Source organism: Antedon mediterranea, chromosome 7 (assembly GCF_964355755.1).
Source record: "Antedon mediterranea chromosome 7, ecAntMedi1.1, whole genome shotgun sequence".
In the NCBI taxonomy this organism is placed as follows: Eukaryota; Metazoa; Echinodermata; class Crinoidea; order Comatulida; family Antedonidae; genus Antedon; species Antedon mediterranea.
The window spans coordinates 1,224,283-1,249,635 of NC_092676.1; the positions used below are offsets into that span (position 1 = coordinate 1,224,283).

At 32.7% G+C, this 25,353-nt stretch overlaps 1 protein-coding gene and 1 long non-coding RNA gene across 2 annotated transcripts in view; one reads left to right on the top strand and one right to left on the bottom strand.

Moving 5' to 3' along the window:
- Positions 1–24,913, bottom strand: part of LOC140054604 (uncharacterized) — a 62,060-nt gene extending 37,147 nt beyond the window's left edge. Inside the window, exons 1-2 of the long non-coding RNA XR_011846535.1 lie at positions 24,773–24,913; positions 23,837–23,936 (exon numbers count right to left, since the gene is read on the bottom strand). This is a non-coding gene — a long non-coding RNA (uncharacterized lncRNA). The remainder of the gene's footprint in view (positions 1–23,836; positions 23,937–24,772) is intronic.
- Positions 5,519–8,305, top strand: LOC140054782 (POU domain, class 3, transcription factor 4-like). The gene has a single exon (XM_072099870.1). It carries the CDS (start codon positions 5,520–5,522, stop codon positions 6,747–6,749), a length of 1,230 nt encoding a protein of 409 aa, XP_071955971.1. The 5' UTR covers position 5,519; the 3' UTR covers positions 6,750–8,305.
- Positions 24,914–25,353: the final 440 nt, after the last annotated feature.

Genomic DNA, 25,353 nt, shown 5'->3' on the forward strand with positions numbered 1-25,353 from the left:
TCTTTTTGTACTTACTTAAATTGTACCTTTTTGTACTTACTTAAATTGTATCTTTTTGTACTTACTTATATCTTATCTTGTGTACTTACTTAAATCTTATCTTGTGTACTTACTTAAATTGTATCTTATTGTACTTACTTAAATTGTATCTTTTTGTACTTACTTATATCTTATCTTGTGTACTTACTTAAATTGTATCTTTTTGTACTTACTTAAATTGTACTTTTGTGTACTTACTTAAATTGTATCTTTTTGTACTTACTTAAATTGTATCTTTTTGTACTTACTTAAATTGTATCTTTTTGTACTTACTTAAATTGTACTTTTTTGTACTTACTTAAATTGTATCTTTTTGTACTTACTTAAATTGTATCTTTTTGTACTTACTTAAATTGTATCTTTTTGTACTTACTTAAATTGTATCTTTTTGTACTTACTTAAATTGTATCTTTTTGTACTTACTTAAATTGTATCTTTTTGTACTTACTTAAATTGTACTTTTTTGTACTTACTTAAATTGTATCTTTTTGTACTTACTTATATCTTATCTTGTGTACTTACTTAAATTGTATCTTTTTGTACTTACTTAAATTGTACTTTTTTGTACTTACTTAAATTGTACTTTTTTGTACTTACTTAAATTGTACTTTTTTGTACTTACTTAAATTGTACTTTTTTGTACTTACTTAAATTGTACTTTTTTGTACTTACTTAAATTGTATCTTTTTGTACTTACTTAAATTGTATCTTTTTGTACTTCCTTAAATTGTATCTTTTTGTACTTACTTAAATTGTATCTTTTTGTACTTCCTTAAATTGTATCTTTTTGTACTTACTTAAATTGTATCTTTTTGTACTTACTTAAATTGTATCTTTTTGTACTTACTTAAATTGTATCTTTTTGTACTTACTTAAGTTGTATCTTTTTTTACTTACTTAAATTTTATCTTTTTGTTTATATTTAAATTATATCTTGTATTAATTGTAAGGTACTTTCAACGCAAGCTTTGCTTTTAAAAAAACAGTGCCTTCTTCATTTTAATTTTTATCTTATTTACAATATCGAGTTTGAACAATACCATGAAAGCCCCAGTGGTCTAATGGTTAGGACATCTGCATATCAAGCAGGCGGTCCGAGTTCGAGTCTCGGTTGGGGCGACTTTTTCTCATTCTCACAGATTTCCTCATCTTTATCGTTTCAAATTAATTAATTAAATTTCAGTATATCACCGGGCGGTTTAGAATTAATGTTCATTGCCTGATGTGTTTATATATATATTGTTATCTATCTTATAATTTAATAAGAATACCGTATTATACACTTAGACTATGCAAAGTGTCTCGATTGAGGGTTATAGTTGCAGCCTGTTACAAAATTAAATGATATGATCAATGTAGTGTGAGGTTGGATGAACCGTTCTAACAGAAAACACGACACATAGGCCTATTTAAATTCATACAGAGCAGTGAAAATTTTCAATTGATAGTTAATTTCCAAAATGAATTTTCAATTAAGAATTGATAGCTCTTGTAAATTGTATCTAGTTCATTACAATGAAATATATTAATCATTATTGTCGGTATAAAGAATAGGTCCCTATACTTCGACAAAATGCAAATCCACATAACAGCATTCATAACATTCGACCAACGATTTAAAATCGATCACCATACAATAGCACACAATCTGTTATATTTTCTGACCAGACGAGATAATCAATTTTATTGTTTGTTATTTAGAATAACTGCCCATCTTAAACTCAGACTTTAGTCATATATAGCGAAAGTAAACCACTACATACCTATATAATTTATTTATTTTTTAATTTATTATTATTTTTTATTTATTTATCACCTCAAGATGTTTTTCTTCATCTTTCCGGGCATCTGCCTTCATTCTCTGAACTATTATCATTATATTATATGTATTGTATATGTGTCTTTTTTTTCAGAGTTTGTAAATAAATGTTATGAAATGAAAAAATGAAAATGAAAAAATAATATCTAGACCTGCTTTCATTAATCAAGTAAATGTTTCTAAGCAATGAGTAAGGGAGGGGTCGGGGAACCCCTATAATCTGAATTCTTTTTTTATCTTCCATCAACTTTACACACTTTATTCAATTCTGAAGGTTAGATGTTTTTAATATTATTATACAGAGTAGGTCATCATTATATAACATAGGTATTGATATAAAGTGTGCAGTACACCACGTATTATACAGTTCTCAAAAGAATTGTTGAGTTTCTTCAAACAAAATCATTATTATGACAAACAATCTGAATAAACACCAGTGGTTCTAGGAGGCCTATCTGTGTTATACTCTCTAACAATAACATACATGGTGTCTAAAAAACTGAAATTAAAATCTTGATATGCGAGTTTTCTAAACACCCTAACATACACAAGAGATTTGGAAACACCTATTATTTTTATACGAAGCAACACTGTTGGTCATTCACTCTTGTATGTAGGCTACTCTGTTATTATGTATGGGGCACGCACGAAGTTACTATAGGCCTAAATTATTGATTATTGATTAATATATTTTAAGGAATTTTTTTTTTTCAAAATTAGAGGAATTGTATTACCATCCCGTTCTAACAATGTATTGTGGCTCCTCCTTTAATGTTGTCATTGTGATAATTGTAGGCCTACATTGTGGCTCCTCCTACTTTAATGTTGTCATTGTGATCATTGTAGGCCTACTTTGTGGCTCCTCCTACTTTAATGTTGTCATTGTGATAATTGTAGGCCTACATTGTTAGTAACCTTATTTACTTTTATTTTTAAATTTCTATGAATTTAAAAATGCAGAAAGATATAAAACTTAGACGGCTATGAACGAGTAGCTTCAACGTATTATAATTTTATTTATTTATGTAAAATGTATTAATTTATACAAAAATACTTCTACCTCCACGACCATTAAGTGTTAAAATACTGTATACCAGTAATGCCTATAAAACTGAATATATATTTATTTAACAAAAAACATTTTTATAAGTGTACCATTTAGTGAATTTGTAATTTATTTAAATTCAGTGCATGCGCAAACAGAAATAAAAGGAGTCGTATATTATGTATTCAATTTATGATAATTTATTATTAAAAACTACATAAAGATGGTAGTTAGAGGAGTTAGGAAGGAGGCACGCGACCATGTATCAATTAAACAATAGGTATAATTAGGATATGCTAATAGAATGATAAGGAAGGGGGTACCTGTAGTGGCATGCGACAACTATCTTAATAATGTTAATTGCATATCATGGAGCTCCGTGCTTTTACTTTTAAATACTATATATAAAATATAAATACTATCTATATAGAAAAACTAAGCATCATATTATATATTTCATTAAATAGTGTATCTACACTGTAATTGGCGATTTAAATGGGTATGAAATAAAAAAATAAATAAATAAAATTAGTTAACAAAACGAAAGCTTTCAACCTTCAAGCGATCAGTAAGTGGAGAATATATGAGAAATTTAGACAAAAATTATTTGAATTTATCATGTTAATAGTATATTATAACTTCTTGACAATGATTGTAAATGTTCATCTGCGGTGTGTGTGTGTGTTAACAAGGTGTGTGATAACAAAAATCTTCTGCAGAAGGTGGTCGTGTTAACAACAAAACTGTTGAGGCGAGGCTATAATTTTGTTTTCTATTTCATTGGTTTTGTAAAAACAAAATTGGGAAATTTTAGGGTCACGCGAACGACACCCAACAAACTTTTTGTTTATTGTTAATACCCAGGATATAATTGAAGGTGGTGATTGAACAACAATTGAAATAGAGAGACACGCGACAGGAGATATAACAATGATCTATTAATGAAGCCGTTCCGGTTACAATGGAGCAGCTTTACCTAAAATGTAAAGTTAGTGGTTAAGGGGGCTAGCCGTAGCAGAAGCACATACCCGTAGCAATAATGCACCAATAGTTATTGTTTCTGTAAGAATGTGTTATTATGACGGCACGCGACAGGATTACTTGAGTACAACTGGTCACTGAATAGAATATGAAATATAAAAGGTGGTATGAAACGAGGCACGTGACAAACATTGAATGTTATGGCACATTTTAATGTATTTAAAAATAAATTTATTTTCACCAGGTACAATTAATTAAAATCTAGTAATTCAAATAGGCGTATTTTCATACGTACCAAACAATCGTCTATCACCTATAGATTTATCATTAATTACATTCTTTGAAATAATGTACTGTAGGCAAACCACAGAAGACAAAAAACAGTATAACCAGAAAAAAGTTAAATTAAATTTCCCTTTTCCCGGGTATAACAGTGGTTTAATATATAAGCCTATTAATTTATGTAAAGTTTTTGTCTAAAAGACCAGCACTTCAACTCAGTAAGTGTTAAGTATGATGTCATGTTTGTGAATGCTCAATTGCATATATTCATTATGAAATTAATAGGCCCTACACAAATTGTAAGCACAAAAAGAAAGACATATGCCTAACATGCAGTAGGGTCACAGAAAGAAAATGATTCTTTACGACAATTACACCCAACCGTGAGAGGTCCCTGATGTATTTTAAAAACATTTTTTTAAATATGAATTGAAACGAATGCAACAGATTTGATCATTGTTGTTTGGTAGATATTATGAAAAAAATGTTTATTATTGATACATTTTTTCCCAATAATATTAGCTCTTTAGAATTAATATTTCTTTATATTATTAATGTTTGTTATAAATTAAATAAAATTATACAGTAAATAATAAATTAATTATCACATATGTTCAAAATAATATTACATTTCGTTTCTATTATGTCAATGCACTATGATTTATTTTACCAGAGAAAAGTTCGATTACGTCATACCTTGGAAGAGATAAAAGCATACTTTTGAAATATGTATTAATACAAAATATTTCGTTTTTGAACGTTAACATTTATAACATATATATATATATTTATTTTTATTTATTTATTTTAATCTGTATTTTGAGACAATTGTTTTATTTTCATAATCAAAAAGTTCTAAATAACATTGAATTACTTCGTTACGTCTGCGAAAATACACTTCAATGTAATCACTTGTGAATTTTATCCGATATTAACTATTGCAAAATATCGAATGATAAAAGACCACAGCAACGAATAGTGCTGCTACCACCTCGGTGTTTTAAAATACAGTTGTTGGCGTACAGACTTTTTCACATACGTCTAAAGATGTTGATAAAAGAGCGATACAATTGTAATAGTAACAGACCCCTTTTTATTAAAAAACAGGGCAGTCCTATCGCAGTGACGAGCCTCTGTGTAATTTCTGTTAACCAATCACCGAATTCAAGGCTGTGATTCATGCCAATCAAATTCACAGAAGCGTAAAACTTATCTACCAGCGGACCAATCAGAAACGCGCTATTGCCCTATGCTCGGTCACAGATGCTCAGATGGTTTATTTTGCGTTGTAAATGCCAGTGTGCGCTGATAGTGGGATTTTGGCTTATTCCATAAAAGACCACAGCTTACCCGATGTCGACAAAAAGTTGGATGAATTCGTATAATTTCACCAGTGTTGTAGACGCAACGAACTTAGATAGATCTATTATTAGAACATCTGGCATAATGCAGAGTAGCGCAGGACCAGCTTTGTATCACCACCACCAAAAGCTTTCAAATGCGGACTTTTTACAACAACCCTATCATATGATGGGTCAAATATCGCACCATCCAACGGCACAGTGGGTAGGCCTTCCATCGCATAACGATTCCGGAGGATGGGGGCAAGCCATGTCCCCGGCCCTACTCACTCCAACAGACATGAAACCTATACTATCTCAGAGGGACGATCACATGCAAAACGGAGGGCCTAGGCCGGCACATCAACATCACTGGAACTCACACACGCCGACTACATCGCATATGTCACCGATGGATATGCCACCTATGATTACAAGTAATACGTTATCGCATCTGCATCATCCCTATGGACATATGAACGGGATGCTGAGCCCGAGTCAACAACTTGCACAGTGCAATTCGCCTCCAAATAGTGACCAACATGAACCAATCGAAGAGGAGGCACCCACATCAGACGATCTCGAACAATTTGCTAAAATGTTTAAACAACGACGTATTAAGCTTGGATTCACACAGGCAGATGTTGGGCTTGCTCTTGGAACTTTGTATGGTAATGTTTTTAGTCAAACAACTATTTGTAGATTTGAAGCCCTACAGTTAAGTTTTAAGAACATGTGCAAACTGAAGCCACTGCTTGCAAAGTGGTTAGAAGAAGCTGATTCGACGACGGGATGCCCCACTGCAATGGACAAAATCGCTGCACAAGGACGAAAACGAAAAAAGCGAACCAGTATTGAAGTCACCATAAAAGGAGCCCTAGAGAACACTTTTCTTAAACAACCTAAGCCATCGGCGCAAGAGATTTCATCATTAGCAGAAGGTTTAGGGCTTGAAAAGGAAGTTGTACGAGTTTGGTTTTGTAATCGACGACAAAAAGAGAAAAGAATGACACCATTGTTGATGCCACATGTAGAACAATCTGATATGTTGGAGCATTCACCACCACCACCATTACAACATGGTATGCCAGTATCATCCGGAATCACACAACTACACACGAATACAAGTCCGTGTTCTGTAGCCGTCCGTACTAACTTATCACCAAGTGTACATATGCACCACCAGTCACCGCTACCGATGACGCTACCCCCTACACCACCCCACCCGTCGATGCCACACTAGGTAAGCCTAACTACACCAACCAACTAGAGACTTTTTAATTCATCTCAGGACAAGAAATGATTTGTCATCGTTTTAAAAAACAAAATCATTAAACTTTTTTTTGCATCGGGCCTAATTATAAATCGAAAGACTGTAAAAGCGAAAGGACTTGTTTTTTGTAAAAGCGACGACGGAATCGTGTGTTGTAGTGAATGAACGCATTATTGTAAGAATTGTTTGACGCCTTCTTCTTAAGCAAACACATGGTAACTACTAGACCTCTACCTATTGTGATTGTGAAGATTGACACTCATCCGATCAGGCTCTCTATTGGAGGCTTCTCTCGTCGTCGACCTTTAATGGTATGTAGATCGTGGCAATATTTTAGTTATTACATGGTTTTCACATTCCATGATTTATGTACGCAAACAATGTATTGTCTATGTTCTGTTTAATTATTTTTTTTCCTAATGGGAAACAAAACTCCTAACAAAAAACTCTCTGCAATTAATAGTATATTATTGTTATTATCTAATCTTTATAAGTGGTGCTACAAAGCGCTGAGTATTTTAAACTCTTTAAAGTGCTGATTATTTTGTGTGCTTTTCTGTGTGCTCACTCCCATATCTTTATTACAAAAACATAATTATTTTATTACGGGGTACGTTAAACTTTCACAATCGTCGACACAACTGGCTTAAATCCTAGGCCTTTTAAGTGTCATTGATTAGTATTTACATTACAAATTACTACGGGCTCTTACTGCCTTGTCCTGGCTCATGTATTTAAGTACGAGATAGCTTAGCCTATTTACGCTTTTATTTGAACGGTAAACACTTTGATGAATAGAACAAATATTTTATAAATGTCAGGGTATACTGTTATTGTTCACCATTATAAGCATTCTTTTATTTTATATAAGTATTATTACCAGATGATATTTTGACAAAAATTAAGACTAAAACATTACCGTGTCAACCTTGACTATAAATTGTTGATATTTTTTTGTAAATTATTAAAAGGGTTTAGAATGTAGGGATATTATTTATGACTAATTTAAATTTTGTATCTATTGTATATTTTGTAACAAAGCGATTATATTAATTTTTGAAATATTTTACATTTAAGTGTGAACTTACGGGCTGTTATCTCCGCACGTCTTTCTAATGTTCAATGTATATTTAATTTATTATTGAATTTTAAGAAACATTTTTGAAACTTATTCAAAGAAAACTTTATTGTTTATTTGGTTAATGTTTTAAGCAAATAAACAAAATAGTTGGTATAATATTTAAGAAGAAAAAAAAACTTTTTTAAAAATAAATTTTAAAGGGAATCGAACAAAATGTCTGATTTCTGTTAATATATGTTTATGCTTTACGCCTCAGTCACGTGACTTTATATTGCAAAACAAAATAAATTATTGAATAGCAGTAATAAATTTACAATTTAGAGAAAATGAAACAACGTGAGTTTTTTTCGTGAATTGTTTAGTATGTCTTGTCTTATTTGCTCAGCTGTAGTACGGCCAGTGTCGGCTCTATCCTACCTATTCATACGCGCACGCTCTACTCTGACTCTACTATTGTTGGGCCTGCCTTCGTAGCGGATTCTTCACAGCCGTTTCATTTCCTTTACTATGCTTACAGATACTACAAAACTGATACATCTTTGCTTTCTCATCGTGTTCCGATTTTTAATAACATGGTTTTGTCTTTTTTTGGTGTAAATTAATTGGGGTTATCCTTGTCACCATCTGCAGCTGCGAGTGACAACAGCCAGTCAAACTATTATTGAATAATTACTTCAAATCAAATATATGATTACTAATTTAAAGAATACAATACACCACCACCATTTTCATGTTATTATTTATTTATTGAACATTTTGCATAGATTCAAAGGGAAACCATGGGTCAAACGGGTCCAAAACAGAAGTGGGGAGCTCTTTATTATTAATTTCATTGGCAATTAACTTAAATTGTGTACGTCAGTATAGTCTAATTTAATAAATAGAAAATGCAGTATCAGCAATGATTGTTAAATTAGTAGCAATATTACGAGATTATTAACATGGGGTATTTGAAACACTTTGAAATGATAATTACTTGAACGCTATTCGATTCACCTCCTCGTGCCGCCATGGGACAATGCTCATAATTATATCGTTAAAGGTATTCATTTCAAATATACCAAAAACAATAAATTGGTGAGACTTATTGACAACGAGATTTCATTTATTAAGAGACACCATCAGGGTTAAGCAACATCTTAGTAATTGTACAGTATATCAAATTTTAGTAATAATCGACAAAGAAACAAATGCAATTTAAGTATTTTTGTCACAAACATTATGGCCCTATCCCAATTCTAATTATATACGGTATATATTTTATTATTTCAAAATCGCATTGTATTTTAAAGCATTTCAAATAAATATTTTGCATCTATGTGTTTTAGTATTGTATTATTTGAAATTAAATTTTAGACAAAATCTAAAAATAAAATCAATGATGTAGCTATAACGCAGTCATTACCGAACGTTTCCAAGATTTCAACTCTGATCACAATCGTGTGCTATATTCTCTAATAGCCATTAATTTTCTTATCGTTTTTATATATTAATTTCAATGGACTAACAATAGTAATCAATTTCAATATTATGACCTCAAGTTCGTGTTCATTGGTCGTCGAGAGATACAACTAGGCTTCTCCGGCATCAATAGATAGATACAAAATTAAATTTATATTTTTACTACTTTATTGTGTAGTGGGATATGATTGATGCGAATACGCTGTTTACTCGTGTCGAAATTCTAAGCCGAATATTAGATCAGTTCATCGAATTTATTACCGATCTCTAATATCATATTGTTATTGTCAGTGTTCTCATATCAATTGATATCAATTTTGACAACCATTAAGAATCTTATATCCTTACAATCTGTGTATGGGATCCTTTTAATAATCATCAAAATGATAGTATGTATGTTGTGCTGGTTTCATAATGTCAAATTGTATCTAGTTTATCTGACTGATCTAATTATATTTGAAGTTATGATGGAATATTGTCGAGAAGATGAAATGTATGATATGAGAAAGAGATGCGTTAGATAGAATAACACACACACGACGGCCTAGTAACTCCTCCTTTAACACCTATTAATGAGAATGGGGATTTGAGCGTAACGATACGCTGAGACAGGTAGCGGATCGAGGGCTAGCACGGCTATCTGTAAGGCGCCAAGGCTAACTCTATCTTTATATTATTATCTTTAACTACAATATTAATTAATTTTTGCATTTAAAGGCGATGACAGTGATACAAAATGTTAAATGCTTTCAGTAAGCAGTTAAATGCTATCAAACAGTAACATGGTTCACATCAACAAATTCTGGCAGCAAAATTGTAATGCAACACACAAACAATTTCAAACACTAAACCACATATACGATAATTTTACTCGGAAAATATTAATATTATACACTGGTAAGATTCGGTGGTCTAACAGTTGGGCGCCTCTACAAGCCAAGCAAAAGACTCCGGTTCGAATCTCGGTCGTATTGGCTTTCTTCACCTTCGCAAATGTTCTCATATCATATTACATTTTATACAATAATAATTCAACATTATCCACTGTTAAAACTGTATAGGTTTGTATATAAATGTGAAAAGGATATATAGGCATATAGACTGTACACTAAATAAATAAACATTTTCGTGTATAGGAACCGTATATGTATTTTATTTGACGGATAATTTTTAGCAGTATATGAATCTTATAAAACATTAGTGAATTGATGATGGATATAGTTATTATATGCTAATAATATTGACGATAGAATGGTTGTGTGAGCAAACGTGATCCCAACACCCGAAATAAAATGTAAATACACACAATACAACTAAAGCCAATATTTAGTTGTGGTATAATCTTACACATTGTCCCTAACTCTCTGCACAATGGGATAATTGTAACGATTAAAAACGGTGGTACGATGATGACGATGATATAAATATTGATTAACGAATACAGATTATGATAGTGATGAATGATGATGACGATTATATTAATATTGATTAACTAATACAGATAATGATGATGATGAAGAATGATAGTGATGATGATGAAGATGATATTAATATTGATTAACTAATACAGATAATGATAGTGACGATGATGACTACCGTATGCCAATGTTAATGACATTTAGATTTACCCCCACCAAGTGACAATTATGATATAAGTTAATGTCAACGACAATGACAAACGATGACAAGATGATAACAAACGATGATGACAATGACAATGATTACAACGAATGATAATGTTTATATTGGCGATGCACACATTACATTAAAACTATTAATAGTTTAACAACACAACATTAGTTCATACCGTTAACAGTATGATCTTAATATTGATTTCTGTAACTACTTTTATTGCTCATGTATACCAGTAAAATATTGTATCTGACGAAATTCGAAGTCGATTTGTCATATGCGGTAACTAATAGCTCAAGTCAATTATTACTGGAGCAATAGTAAACAGTTTATTTCATTTGGTACGTAGGAATAGCTACCAGTTTTACGCGCGCACTCGCTCTCTATATCTAGCTTCGTTCCCATTGCGCAACGCGGGGAGCGGGGACGTACGCACAAAAAAGGATACGCGACAGTTGATGATATGTTGCTTGTGATTGGTCGAATTAAGTTGCATTGCGTAGGGGATCCAAAAAATCAATTGTATGATAATGTATTTTGTAATGAATAAAACACATTTACCTATTACATAAACCAGTATAATGTATACACGTAATATTAATTCATAATAGTACAGTACACAACATTCAATTGATAATGTATAGGCCTTTATTGAATAACATTAGGCTACACTATATCATTAATAATTAATTAATAGAACATTATTTCAATTCAATTCAATTCACATTTATTTTTACTCATCGTTTATAAATATAATTTCATAGCATAAATGATGGCAAGGATCCTGCATAGAGAAGTTTACACTTCTGTTTTCGCAGGACCCTTTTACATAAAAAACATAAAACAATAAACACAACATAATAGATTTTACAAAGACAAGGATCTTTGTTACAATCTTTGTTATGTTGTTTATTATATTATAAATGCTGTATATTATTATTACTTATTTATTTTTATTCTTAATATTATTATTTTATTTTTAGTTTTTAGTTCATTAATTGTATTATCATTTTTTACATTTTATTATTATTAATATAAGAATATTATTATTGTCCAGCATTGTACAGGCTTATCACTTTTTAAAGATTTATATTATTTTGAGATGTAGCCTCCTAGTATTGTTCCATAGGAAATAATTAGCGAGTGATTGTCTGACTGAGTGACGTAATGGAGCGTAACGGTTTATAATTCGAACGTGAGTTCATGGGCGTTGAGGCGACCATGCGTGACTTCAATACCTAAGACACGGTTCACCACTAATACCCCTAAGATTTAGCAAGTAAAAAATATATATTTCACTTTCTAGCTAGCCATTTATTTTTATACGTAAAAGGCTTTTTTTACATGTATACTTATATGTCCATCAATGTTTATTGAAGCTTGTGTCTAACTCGACTGTCTGATATTAACGTTACATCAATACTGTATAAAGCATGACTAAAACTCTGTCTACACTATCAAACTAGTTTGTTATGTGTCCAAATATGGTAGTGATATGCTTAAATATGGTAGTGATATGCTTAAATATGGTAGTGATCATGTCCATATATGATCACATCACATTTTTTGTCAGTCACATAAAGTTTGATAGTGTAGACAGAGCTTTAGGAAGTACACACATGTCCAATAGTATAAACTGTAGGCTTATTCAGGGAGTTGTCTTATTTATATAGACACTTACTATACACGAAACGAATTCAGTTCCATTTTCCTCGTCATCCCATGAAGGCCTCATGTGGAGTTGTGGCTTGGTGGTTATGATGCTTGGCTACCACTTCAAGGGTCCTGGGTTCAAGTCCCGTAACATGTCAGGATTTTTTCTAAGGACAAAATTAAAACTCCACTCCTAAAGACTTGTAATAAGACTTTGTTTATGTAGAGCATCTTGTGTATATGTTTGCCTTGTGAACCTTTGAGGGTCCCTAATGATCAGCAATTGCTGGATGGACCACCATCATTAAATATGGTTTAAAAAAATATATATATAGATGCTATGACACCATCAATATTCGTATAAGGGCTAGTTAATTTTAATGGAGCATCAAGCATCGAATTTGCCTCGATAAAATACACGCTTGTCATGGGAATGTATAGTATTGAATGTCTACCATATTTCGAATTTTGCTCGAAAAATACACGCGTGTCGTGGGAAAGTAGTTTTTAAAGACTACCATATTTCAAATTTTGCTCGAAAAATACACGCGTGTATTGGGAAAGTAGTTTTGAAAGACTACCATACTGATGCATATTAGAAAGAATTATATATCTCCTAATAGTTTACGTTTTGCCAACTCGCTTTGGGCACTTCGGTCGTTGTAGAAATAATTGATGTTATTAGTAGTACGAATTTCGAAGTTGAAATTCGTGCCACAAAATGGATGTAATTAAAAGGAAATAATTGATTCAAAACGGCTTAGAGCGATTCTTATAGCTGATGTTTGAAGGTAGGCAAGCTGGTAGAGAGAAGATGATACGTTGACTTACCCATTTAGCTACTACCGAACGAAATGAGAAAGATGATGGAAGAGTTGTCGAGTAACGATTAATAACAGAAACGACGATCTGTTCTTAATGTAATTCAAACGTTTACGTCGGTCCGGGCCGCAATCTACAAACATCGATTTTTCATTGAGTTGGTAATGAGAACAATATAGAGAACATTGATGATATTAGTTGCGTTAATGATAACAAAGTTAAAGCAATTATCCCTGAAAGGCTACACACAAATAATAGTAATGATACGAACCTTAAGCGTTAACTTACTCTATATTCATATCAGTTTAATATATTTGATTATCTTACGGTAAAAGGTTTGTGATAATACTCTACCAACATGGCGGCGGCGACGACGACAAAGACTTGCACAAACAACGACGACGAAGATGATGATGATGATGATGACGAAATCGTCATAATGATGATTATATTGATTATTTTGTTTTATGATGATAATGATGATAATAATAATAACAATGATGATGATGATGATAATGATGATGATGATGATGATGATGATGATGATGATGATGATGGTGATGATGATGATGATGATGATGATAATAATGATGCTGATGATGATAATGATGATGATGAGGAGGATGAAGATGACGACAATGACAAAATCGTCAGCATGATGATAATAATGATTATGTTTTTGTTTTTATGATGATGATGATGATGATAATAATAATGATGGTGGTGATGATTATGAAAGGGAACATCTTGCTAAAATGCTCAATTCTAAACAATCCCAATTTTACAAAATATAGGCCTACAGAAAAGTTATGAAAAGAAGATGTCGATTGAGAATAAAAAATAGATTCAGTAATAGAGTAGTAAGGTAGGTAGATTTGTAATGAAAATCGTTTATATTTGAAACGTGAAATGTTAAGTCGTAGAAAATGGATGTGTTGAATTATGTCTCAACCTACAGTTACCCTGCTGAACATGATGGATAAGTCGTCACAGAATCGTCTCACTCCCAAGCTAACCATGTCAACATCATAACTCGCCATTTATTTCTTAATCATATTGTTATCAATAACTCAGAAAACTTGGATATATTTTGTAGAAATGTTAAACTAACAGTAACACGTAAGTTTTGTTTATGATATATATACCTGTAAGAAGGAAAGATTATTGTGGAGTTGAATCTGAACAAAATGTTTTACCGTACTGTACCATTCGAAGGCAGTTTTCAGGGACCTCATTTTAAAGCCAACATAATTATTGACATAATATTAATAATAGTAATAATTAAATACGGTAATAATTATTTAAAGTATTATTGAATTATTAGCAAATATTCACGATTCAATACGTACAGTATATAAGCCAAACTGACAGACACCTCCAATGGGGGTGTGGGTACGTCTATATACCCTTGGTTTTCCTACAATGGGGGTGTGGGTACGTCTATATACCCTTGGTTTTCCTACAATGGGGGTGTGGGTACGTCTATATACCCTTGGTTTTCCTACAATGGGGTTGTGGGTACGTCTATATACCCTTGGTTTTCCTACAATGGGGGTGTGGGTACGTCTATATACCCTTGGTTTTCCTCCAATGGGGGTGTGGGTACGTCTATATACCCTTGGTTTTCCTAGATGGGTCTAGAATATATCCCCTTAATAGGGGTTAATAAAATGTAAATGAGCAGAGTGTATTTGTATTCAACACATTGCACTACATGTTATTATGGGTCTTTAGTTATTATCAATTCAGTAATTGATTGTTTCCATATTATGCTAATCTAGACAGTTTTATTTCAGCTAAAAAATATTAGCAATACTAACGTAGCATGAAATAAATTTATGTTGAGTGTCTCGCAGGTACACCATGAGAAGCAGCAACTAGCCTCGTCGTTACCTACAAGCAAACCTTCAGGGAAATAAACAGTGCGCCTCGGTTCAGTAACTCGCTAATATTTTAGAGGAATAGATCATTATAGGCTTAAACAGTGCTTGAAGGGGGAGGGGGAATAAACGTGCTTTTTTTTAAAAGTGTTATATTGTTCGTTCTTTTCAAAAACGTCTTTAGTCTTAATTTTATTTATTTGAGACATTAATTATTTGAGATATGATGATAGTATCGGTTCATTTAACAAATCCTCGTTCTAAAATATTTATATACGCGGAACAATCCCGTTAATAAATTCGATATTTCACAACCTATCCGGTAATAAAGAGAACGGAGCGTAAACGCAAGAATCGCGAGACTAGTGGACCGTTTTTAGAACGAAATCCACAAGAGACAAGTCGAATGTCGATAGTCAAACTACTATACAGTAATCACTGTACTATCGTAATACAACAATGTATTGTAAAATTCAGGTAGCCGATGCCAGGAATACCACGAGGTATTGTTGGTATAATACAGTTAAAAGACGTTGAAATATTTGCTGGTATATGCTCTTAAATTAAAACAATAATGACTAGCAATGCAATATGGAGCTGTAACTACCGTATATAAACTCATTTTGTTATGATTGAAATCGTTAGAAAAATACAGATGGGCAATTGAAAGAACTCATAAATAGTTATTTTTAATAAATTAATTATTTGAATAATTGTGTTATTATAAAGCCGAGCGACCCACCAGGCAAAGCAATGCGATATACACCGCTTTCTTGTACCGGTACACGATGACCTTCAGACCTATTATTTGCTTGTTATTTATTTAATCAGAAAGATTTCTTTGTTTTTAAGCATTTTTTAAACAAGTTAACTGGGTCGATTTCTTCTAACCTATGGTATGAAGATGATACTTATGGAATTTCCACAGGGAATGGGCAAGCTAAACTTGAGTGATAGGTTTTAAAAAAGGATCGAAGTATTGATCGAAACGTTAGAAACTCAACAGTTATTTACAGAACTATCGTGGTGTAACGCAAACTATCGTGTTGTAACGCAAACTATCGTGGTGTAACGCAACCTATCGTGGTGTAACGCAAACTATCGTGGTGTAACGCAAACTTTAGGCTTTAAAAAAATATTTTACCATGCAAAAAAAAGTCTTATTGTCTTGGGATTTTTTTTATTGTTGCCTGAGTACCATACGAATTGTATTTTTTTCCTAGCATGTTAAGCTTATTCGGGAGTGTCATGGTGACGTCATTGTTTTTGGATCAATAATTCATCACTTTGTTATAACTCAATCTGATATATAACATAGGTGGTATACAATTACATAAATAGACAACGGAAAATTAGTCTGTTTTATACAATGTAGAATCAGGACTTAAAATTAGATATCTTCGTGAAGGATACCTTCCAACATTTTGTTGTTTTTTTTGTTGTTACAATGTATCAACTGTTGTTTGTTTTGTTTATTGTCTCTTCATTAGATAACGCTGCGTTGTTATTTCTTTAAGTCGTCGTCGACATGTGTTGCTTTGATACGACACCGTAAGTCGTCCTACTGTCTTAAGTTTGTCACAATAGTCGCAGTTTTCCAAAGACCTTGTGAACTCTCGTCACTGACAGGTGACAAAAAAGGATTGTGACAAATTTCTCATTGGATTTGGACAATAAAAATGAATGAATGAACACAAAAGGAAGTAACTCGTTAGTGTAAAGTGTTACCGGTACAGTATTTCAAAGTAGGCCTACATTATTCATGTTGTGATCATGTTGCTTCCGAGAATCTAAAAATATGATATTGCAATCGTGGGTTCGATTCCTGTTAAACCATATATTCTACTCGTGGGTACGATTCTACGTAGGCCTACAAAGTAATTAGTATACAAATCAGGCCAAATTACATTCGTATGAAGTTAAATTCATTGATTAACTCGCTTGCGTTGTGTCTACGTCCTTGCGTTGCGTCTCTAAAGCTTGGTTCCCACTAGCGACGCAACACAAGGACGTAACGCAACGCAAGTGAATTGACCAATCACAAGCGATGGCTTATTCGCTTGTGATTGCTATCTGTCTATAACTTCGCTTGTCATTGGTTAAAACGCTTCCGTTGCGTTTACGTCCTTGCGTTACGTTCTAGTCCCAGTAGAGACATAACACAACGACATAACGCAACGTAAGGGGTTTGACCAATCACACGCAATACATTATTCAATGTGTCGCTTGTTATTGGTCATCTTGCTTGCGTTGCGTCTACGTCCTTGCGTTACGTCCTAGTGTTACGTCCTAGTGTGAACCGAACTTTATAGTGGCAACCAAGCTTAAGCTTAAACAATGTTCATGATATTGTATAAGTTTTCGATTTACACAAGCTGACCTGTATTGCGTTAGCACGGTTCTATTAATGGAATATATGATATCAGCGCTGATCGTGAATATCACGAACTTGTATCTATCAAATTGATAGTTTTTTCAAGTCGACCAGTCTTCGTGTTTCATCGACGATATATAACATTCTTTCCGTTTTCAGTTTAAAACGTAATATGGGTTAACGCTTTTATTTTTGACCTATGTTAAGTGTTTCACGTTTAGCGAATTATAACAGAGTAAATGATCACGACATTTTCCGTCCGCCGCACTTCGCTTCGCTATTGTACACGATGATTTACTATTATCAAGTGTGATGCGGTGTTGAGGGGAGAGCTGGGGGAGGTGTTTGTTTGTTTATACAAAAATTATTCATACAATGAAATATAGCTCATCGCAGATGGAAACCCAACAACAGAGCGCTAAATGCGTATACGCTCGGAAATGCTTTCACAAATCTTATGAAATCGAGCGTCATTTTGTACGACGAGCTCATAATTATTATAATAGCCGCAAACAAAGTTTGAATAAAACCCGAACGACAGGTGGCGCTGCATCGCGGTACACAGAGTCATTATGGCGTTGGTTGGTGTACCAGAAAAACGAAATTGGCGCTTTAGAAAATAAGAAAGATTAGGTAAATTCAACATTAAGATTCCTATAGTAATATATTTCTTACGAAGAGTCATAAAATATGACTTATTTTATGTAAAAATGTTATACCACCACACCGTGATATCATGGAATGCATTCATTCATAATAGCTATTTTAGGAACGCGCCTACACACCACACCATTGAGTTATAAATAGGCCTACCTCCCTGCTAACACTATACACACATGCAGTGTCAGGATGATACTGTAGGATGGCTAAAATGGTAGAATGAAATTAAAGGTATATGGACGGCTAAAAGAAAAATATGGAAAACTAAGTGACGATTATTGCTTTCCATCTTAGATGACAAACACAGTATGTAGTATAATTGGAAAGAACTTGTATGTAAGTTTAGCCAATCTTAACTGGAACCATTCAATTAACCCTTTCAATATGTTGTTTTTAGTCTTATTTGACAACCTGTAACATTATATCGAAAATGTATCAATCCAGAATACATTTGAATACGAGACAGTTGTTGCTATTGGCTCTTCGAACTGGGTATTATACAGGGTCCCAAATATAATGTTAATGCAGGTAGACTTCTAGTGTTTCATGCATGATTGATAGCGGCCGGAGGACTAACAGCAAAACAGACCATCGTCTGTGGAAAGTAGTCCAGCACTAATGAACCGTTCCTACGCAATGATGAGATAACTCAAAACTACTGAAAATGATATATCATTTATATAAACTTGGAAATATTATATTTAGTTTATACTATCCATTCATTAATCAGATTTTTTTTTTAAAGTTGATTTCTTTGCTTGTTTGGTTGTTATTTATTTGGTGTTGTAAGACTGTTAAAACTTGTTATTTTGTTTGATGTTTTTATTTGTGTTTATTTTAATTGCTATTTCAGTATATATTTGTTTCCTCATAAGCCAGAATTGGCTGGTCTTGTAAACAAGAGAGTGATTAAATAAATACAAATACAAAATACAAAATATAATTTTTGCTTTAAAATTTAATGTTGTTATTTCATACATTGTGACACCAATATCAAGACTCTGTGATTTGAAGTTACGTAGATATATAAACGTCATGCCATATATGTCAAAGGTCACAAAATGGAATTTCCGGTCATGTTTCAACAAAATGTTCAAAAAGTGTAAATATAAACATATATATTTTGAATAATTTGACACCAAATACAGCTGTCTACTACAAGCGGTTACCGACTTTCAAAAATTGGCGGCCATCTTTTTTAACGTCAAATATTTTTAACCTTTGCGGCAGTCCGATTTGGTATATATTTTTTAAAACCATATTTTATTATAATTCATTAAAAAAGCATTTTCTTGCATTTTTTGGGGGTTAGGCCCTATATTTTCATATTTTGACCCGACTACCGGTACCGGTCATATCCAGCGAGTAACTCACCAATTGCAGGATGAACAAATAAATACTTATAAAGTATTTCATTTTAAGATTCAAAAGTGACACAACCATGACACTATAAGGTAAGGTTTGAACCATGTTCTTTGGGAAGCTAAATCTCCAGTACAAAAATATTAATAAAAATAAATCACCTAGTTTATGAAGCCTACAAATATGAAGTGGTTTGCGAAGCCTACAAAGAAACAACTAAATAAAAACTTGTGTCGGATGGGGAAAAAAAATGTGTAATGTTCTTTCGAATGGAAGAAGATTCGTAAGTTGATTTGATATCATTGAAATAAAATAATTGTCTTGTATAATTAGAAAATTCGATACAAATAGTAATATTATCCCCCAGTAGATTACAAATACACCTTCATTTGTACAGCAGCCACGCACTAATAGTACAAATGCATCAGTGCAGATCTTTTGCATGTGAACTGCAAGAGTATCTAGTCAAGTGTAGTACAAACAATGCTCCCAAGTTTCACAAAATTATTACAAGATGGGATTTTTTTACACACCTTAAAACTACTGCATGCCCCCTAATGACACCCGTCTGAATAAGAGCGTGACGTAATTTAGATCACTAATTTACTTTCGTTTGTATATGGACATAAACAAATTAAAATGTCTGATTATCAAATACCGTAGCATTCTGTAAATGTTTTTTTTTTGTATTACTTGGTTCACACTCTACAATACTAAGATACAGGGGCACGTACGCACAACGCACATAATTAGCACTACATTGATGTTGAACACAGTAAAACATACGCGAGTACCTGCGTGCATTTCTCACGTATAAAATGCGCTGCATGCATTTCTCACGTATAAAATGCGCTGCGTGAATTTCTCACGTATAACATGCGCTGCGTACATTCTCACTTACAAAATACGCACTGCATATAATATAGTAACATAAAATACGCGATGCGTATATTGTCATTTAAAGTACGCGCTGCGTACATTGTACTTGTGAAATGATTTATAGTTATTTAATATTAAATTATGAAACATTGTTAACACACATTTTTTTTTGTAAAACCTGATAAATACAATATCGTCAATTAGTGTCGAGTTTTTGGTAACAAACAAAAAACTCGAACGGTGGTCAAATACAAAATGTAGGTATCAATTTGAACTTTTAAAACCTGTGATATTTAAAAGTCAGACATGTTTCAATTAAAATATTTGTTCAGTTATAAACATATATTTTTCAAAAACCATTTAAAATATGACTAGTAACAAAATGACTTAAAGGTACAAAGTGTACCACGTGACCCGGTTAATGAGGCGACATTCGCCATTAAGACACTTGAAATAAACATTATATCTTAGTGATTGAATGTGTACTCATGTAGAAAAGACTTAGAATCGTCAGTTATACAGGTTTAAAATATCACTAGATACAAATGATATAGTCATTCGATACGGGAGTTTGAAGTCGAATATACCACGAATGCGATGCAACGCTCGTTTGCGTACGCTTCGCAAAATAATGTCAAAAATCATTGGGTTTATGTATGAAACAATTATATCTCTCAGCATCAGATAAGTATTTTTCCAATTCATTATGTACTCGATCGCTCACAAATGAAATTTCACACCACGATTCATACAGTTCGTCGTATACAATTATAACTATTTTACGTGTGTAATGTAATCCACTCGCTGCTATGTTTTTATTTCTCCACTTTTTATGACAACTAAGAGGGTAGGATTTATGACCTCGATTCTTTTTAAACGATACTTTTAAAAATTAAGATTAAAAGAGGGTGTATATAATATCCATAAATATATTGCCTTATCTCATGATTTAATATTTCAACTTGTATGAATTAATACAGTATTTTATAATAAATATAAGTAATGTTAATGAATCGTACAAATTACAAGACTCGGCTAATTTCTGGTCGAAAAACCTCATATCACCTCCTGCTACGCAATTATTAGAATCCTACACATTTATATAGCATTGCTATAAAATGTATGACAATGGCGTACTACACCTCTTAAATACAGAATCACACATTGTAAGATGACCAGATAATAATGTATACCAATTTAGAGTCCTACAATAATTGTAAAAAATAGAGGATGTGTGGAAAGTTCTTGAATGATGATAAAAACAATGGCCGCGGCGAACTGGTTGGGGTGTGGATTTGTCATAAGACAAGGTTGTCGATGTATGAGGCACACATCGATTTTAATAATCGTATTAGTATTTGTGTATAGTATCTGTCCGTTAGTCTGTATTGCCAGCTGTCTTGACCACAAGAATGGATGGCTTCACACGACAACGTGTTCTTTATGGTCAGTTTACGACTTTACTTTGAAAATAGAAAACAATGGTAATAATACGTAAGAGTTAATTATAGCAGACATAACTAAATTAACAAAACGCAGATGGTACGTGGGATACTTTTCCGAAACTTAGACGTAACTCGAAAAGAAAGTTGTTTTCCGTATAAGCCGTCAATCTGAACATTCTACAGTGACTGTGTTTCTCAGTAGTTAGTTCTGGGGATCCTGTACGCGATCGCATCCTGTGCCGCGCCTCTGCACAACGTAACGCAGTGATGTACGCGCAACGCAAGTAGGCCTCATTTTTAACCAATCACTGACGAAGGATCATAAACTGTCGTTTGGGATTTGGTTTAGAATTATTTGAGTTGCGCATCCGATCGCTTGCGTCGAATCGTTGTGGGAGAAGCAAACTCAATTGTTCTTCTATCAATTTACGCTAAAGTAAAAAGAAACTCTCAATTGATCGTTAAATTTCAGATCGCCACACACATGTCCAGCTGTTACCATAGAAACAATCTCTTAGTTTCTATCTAATCAATAGCAAACCAGTAATAACGATTATGTCACACGACTAGGCCTACATCAACTTTAGACAATAAACTAAATAATACATCAATTATTATATTATATATATATATTATTATATTTTAGAATATCAGATCCTACAAAAATAAATATGGTATGGTCACTCGAAGGTCAATACAAAGACTGACACGTGACACAGATAAAACAGAAACAAAACAATTTCGGACTTCCTAAGAAATCGTATGAAAGATACAACACTAAAGACCGTTCTTCCAGATGATGTGTCCAAAAATAAAGTAAATTACATTTCTTTGTATTGTGTACTTTCGAAGGCCAAAATGCGTATCTATTTTTCAAGGTCTCTATATGGAGCCAACCATGACACTAAACAATAAGACTGAGGTAAACAATAAACAAAAACAATGTGATCAGTCTTATGCATTCGTTTTCGATTTTAAGAGCATGCGAAAATTATATTTTTAGAAAATACAAATAATGACGTCAGATTTTCCAGGTGTTGCGTGATTTGACGATTTCCACTTTTTTTATATAACACGTCATGTCACGTGACGGTATCCTATGATTGACAGCAATAATTCTATCTAGGATTTTTATTTTATGTTTATTATATGAATGAAAGTGTAATTGATAATACAATTTTGTGTAATTAATAAAATTAAATTTAATAATTAAACTAAAAGACAGCAAAATGTACTCGTAGCTGAGATTGCTCTCTACTTTACTAAAACCGGGTTAAATGTCAGTGATATGTATTTGTTTGTCCATGAACAATAATCTCTCTTTGTTTTGTGTTACAGTGGCCTATTTTCAATAATCATTAAATTACTCTGGACCTCCTAATTTATCCTATTTTATTAAAAATAATATGTATTGCAGTAATCCTGAACGCGAGAAAATCGTTTTACTAGCGATGGCTGTACGAAACGCCCTAGCTCAGTACACTTCAATAATTGACAATGAAAAATTAATTATCTTTTCGTGTGAAATTATATTATTGCCTAGAACAAGCAAGTGTTAAATCTAACGGCAAGGGAAGGCTATTTGTTCCGCGTATAGTTGCACGTGTGTTGGTCACGTGTTTTCTTTCAGCGCACAAGTCATAAACTTGATCAAAACACAATTGGTGTTTAAAATCAAATTCATCTCAATTCAATTTATTATTGAAAGATGACGATTTTTAAGGGTATATGGAGATAGTTAGATTTAAATTACACATTATTAATAAGTGTGGAAAATCTAACGAGGCATGATTTAAAAAAATACTTACATAATGCAGTTCCTAACGCTTCAGTATCAGACTTATTTATTTCCAAAACAATAAAAGTCGCATAAAATTGATCCTAAATCCAATGATAAACACATACACTCTGTAAAGGAGAAGTTATAATTAATTGTTTTATTTATAGTATTGTGTGTGCTTTTTTTAAAATAACCGATAGGATATCGTATAAACAATAGACAATGCAGAACAGTGGTAGATTATGAACACCAAATTGACAATTTGAAAAACGAACTTTTAACCTCAATTAAAAAGGCAAAATCATCCATTCATTTTCATACGCACACATCAACAGCAGTTTTTTGCTAAGTGAAGTTGTCCAATCGAAATTAGGCTTATATAGTACACCTAGGCCTAGCCTAATTATAAACAAACAAAACTCATTTATTATAAAGATAGTAGTAGGGCCTAGACGATGTCCTTCCACACAGCAGCAGAAACTAGACATAGGCCTACCCTAGTCCTAACTTAGGCTAGTTAGTAGGAGAGTATATGCAAATAAATAGACTTAGCTAGCCTCGCTCTACTACTACAGCTAGTTTTAGTAGTATTGTACTGTAACTTAACTAAGTAATACTACGTTAAAAATCAATGAAAAAATATATACAAATAAAAAAAACAATTAAATGTTATTGGCTTATTTATTATAAAATATATACGAGCTAGGCCATACTAACTATGGCCAAAGCTGGCAAGGAAGGTCCGACGAGTCGTCGAGACAGCCATATGCCTATTACACAGTAGCAACACGCGGAGCATATGGCAGGGAGGGTGGGTGGAGAATGTGTAGGCATATAGGAGGCCTACTAGGCCTAGCTAGGTATTAGGGCTTAGGCTAGTCCTAGCTAAACGTCATTTTCTTTTGAGCAGAAAGACACGCACAGTTATATTAACAAACTAAAACACTACAAGTATAAAACTTACATAATTATCATACATTATATTGCGATAGATAGTTAGGTGGAATGTCTGAAAATGCAAACAAAAACATGTTGTCTTTTTCGTCGTGACGTGTATGCTGCATGCACATGTCGTATGTACAACGTCGTGCGTCCCGCGTGTGACGTTTGAAGTGTGCGCGTACGTCTAAACCAAATCATAAAAAAGGCACTGAAAACAAAGATTATTAAAAATATAAATTTTAGTTTCAAGTTTAAAATTGATTGATAAATATTCTACAGACGGTCAGTTACTTATTCACGGTTGTTTTTCTGCATTTTTCGAAATGAACAAAACACATGCTATCATCTTAGCATGCAGCCAATCTCATCATCGCAATAATTGATACATAGGTCTATGACAGCCTAAAATAAACTCATCCCTACATAATCAAGTAGCCACACAAACTTGTGTACTTATAAATTATCGGTCAATGGTTTTCTTATTGGTCAATAGTTTTTTAACAGCATGACGTCATCGAAATTCGCTAACTTTTATACTAACGTAGCAACTCGTTAACTGATTCTTTATAATGAATATACGTCATCTTGTTTGTAATATTGTAT